The following is a 1,337-nucleotide window of genomic DNA, read 5'->3' as shown; positions in this document are numbered from 1 at the left end:
CCGGGCCGCGTGGCTCCCGCTGCCTCCCCCGGCCTCAGCTCTGGGACACGGCGATTCAGGTGCTCTCACTCCCCCAGGGGAGCGGCTCAGCCTCGCATTTGGAGAACTCTTTGCCCCCCTTCAACTCCAAGGACACTCACAACCTTCGCCACGCTAGGAACCGCGGGCCGTGCTTGTACGAGGTGGCCTTCTGAGGTCCCTTCTAACCCAAAATACCCTGCGATCCCGAGATCTAGCCTGCGCCCCACCAGGCAAGCCTGGCGTAACCCTGTCCAGCACGGAGGCCTGGCTTGGCTTGCCAGGGTGTCACAGAGCAGGGAAGGGGAGCGATCCCAGCTCAGGTCACCTACATGGGATAAAAAAATGTGATGGTGCTTCTGGGAAAAATATTCTGCATTCCAGCTGCGAGATTTTGTTGGATGGCTGGAAATTATTCCTTCCTGCTACCCACTTCAGCGGCAGTGATCGCTGTGTTCACCAGTTCTCACAGGGAAACCCTCTCTTCTCATTTCCCCGCTTTTATTAATTAATTTAATTATGCCAGAACTCTAAATAGTAGCTGCAAACTGCCACTCCAGGCGGTAGCTGCACCGACCGCTCCTCCCCTGCCACCGCCAGCACAGCACGCCACCGTACCGGGCTGCATTTCACGCATGAAGGGCTTTTCTGTTCCCCTGTGGCCCGCAGCCCCTTTGCACGGTGCACACATCTCCAGCATTGTGCGCCCGCTGCAGCGCAAAACCTGCTGCTAATAAACTTCGGGGCCGGGGAGGGGAGAAGCAGTTCGATCATCTGTTTCCAGGGCTTTCTGAGCCGCTTCCAATTTGCGTTGTTCTTATTTCTTTCTGCATTTCTCTATGTGCCGGGAAGGTGGTGGTGGTGGGGGGGTGGTGATGGTGTGGGGAGGGGGGGAGAAGAAGTGGGCAACAACTCCTCTGCAGAAGGTGATTATGAGAAAGAGGATGGGTATGGATGGGGCGGGCCGGAGCTTTTGGAAATGCTCTCCCCTTTTCTGAGAGCATCTGCCCGGAGACGAACAGATGTGGGCACCTGCGGTGACAGGCCACATATGCTCCATCCTATTCACAGGCATTCAGACACGGCTACAATGGCGAGGCTTTGTGCACGCGGAGTCACCAAATATATTAATCTGTGCTCCCCAGAGCACCGCTCTGTTTAATTTTTCACCGGCAATAACATCTGATCTAATCCTCCCGTCGGCTCCCCCATGCCCCTCGTTCCCCCCTGAAAAGATGTGAAGTTATTCAGGTCCCCACCTGTTGCCGGCGGGGTGGAAGCGGGTCGCGCTCCCGGCACGCCTGCAGCCGGCCGTCATC

At 57.1% G+C, this 1,337-nt stretch overlaps 1 protein-coding gene across 1 annotated transcript in view; it reads right to left on the bottom strand.

Annotated features, from left to right (window-relative positions):
- Positions 1–1,230, bottom strand: part of DLL1 (delta like canonical Notch ligand 1) — a 13,770-nt gene extending 12,540 nt beyond the window's left edge. The window contains 1 exon segment of the mRNA XM_035899694.1: positions 1,189–1,230. Coding sequence (XP_035755587.1) covers positions 1,189–1,230 — 42 coding nt within the window.
- Positions 1,231–1,337: the final 107 nt, after the last annotated feature.

Source organism: Egretta garzetta, unplaced genomic scaffold (assembly GCF_000687185.1).
Source record: "Egretta garzetta isolate BGI_Z169 unplaced genomic scaffold, ASM68718v1 scaffold118, whole genome shotgun sequence".
NCBI classification, from domain to species: domain Eukaryota; kingdom Metazoa; phylum Chordata; class Aves; order Pelecaniformes; family Ardeidae; genus Egretta; species Egretta garzetta.
This window is presented reverse-complemented; position numbering and strand designations above follow the sequence as displayed.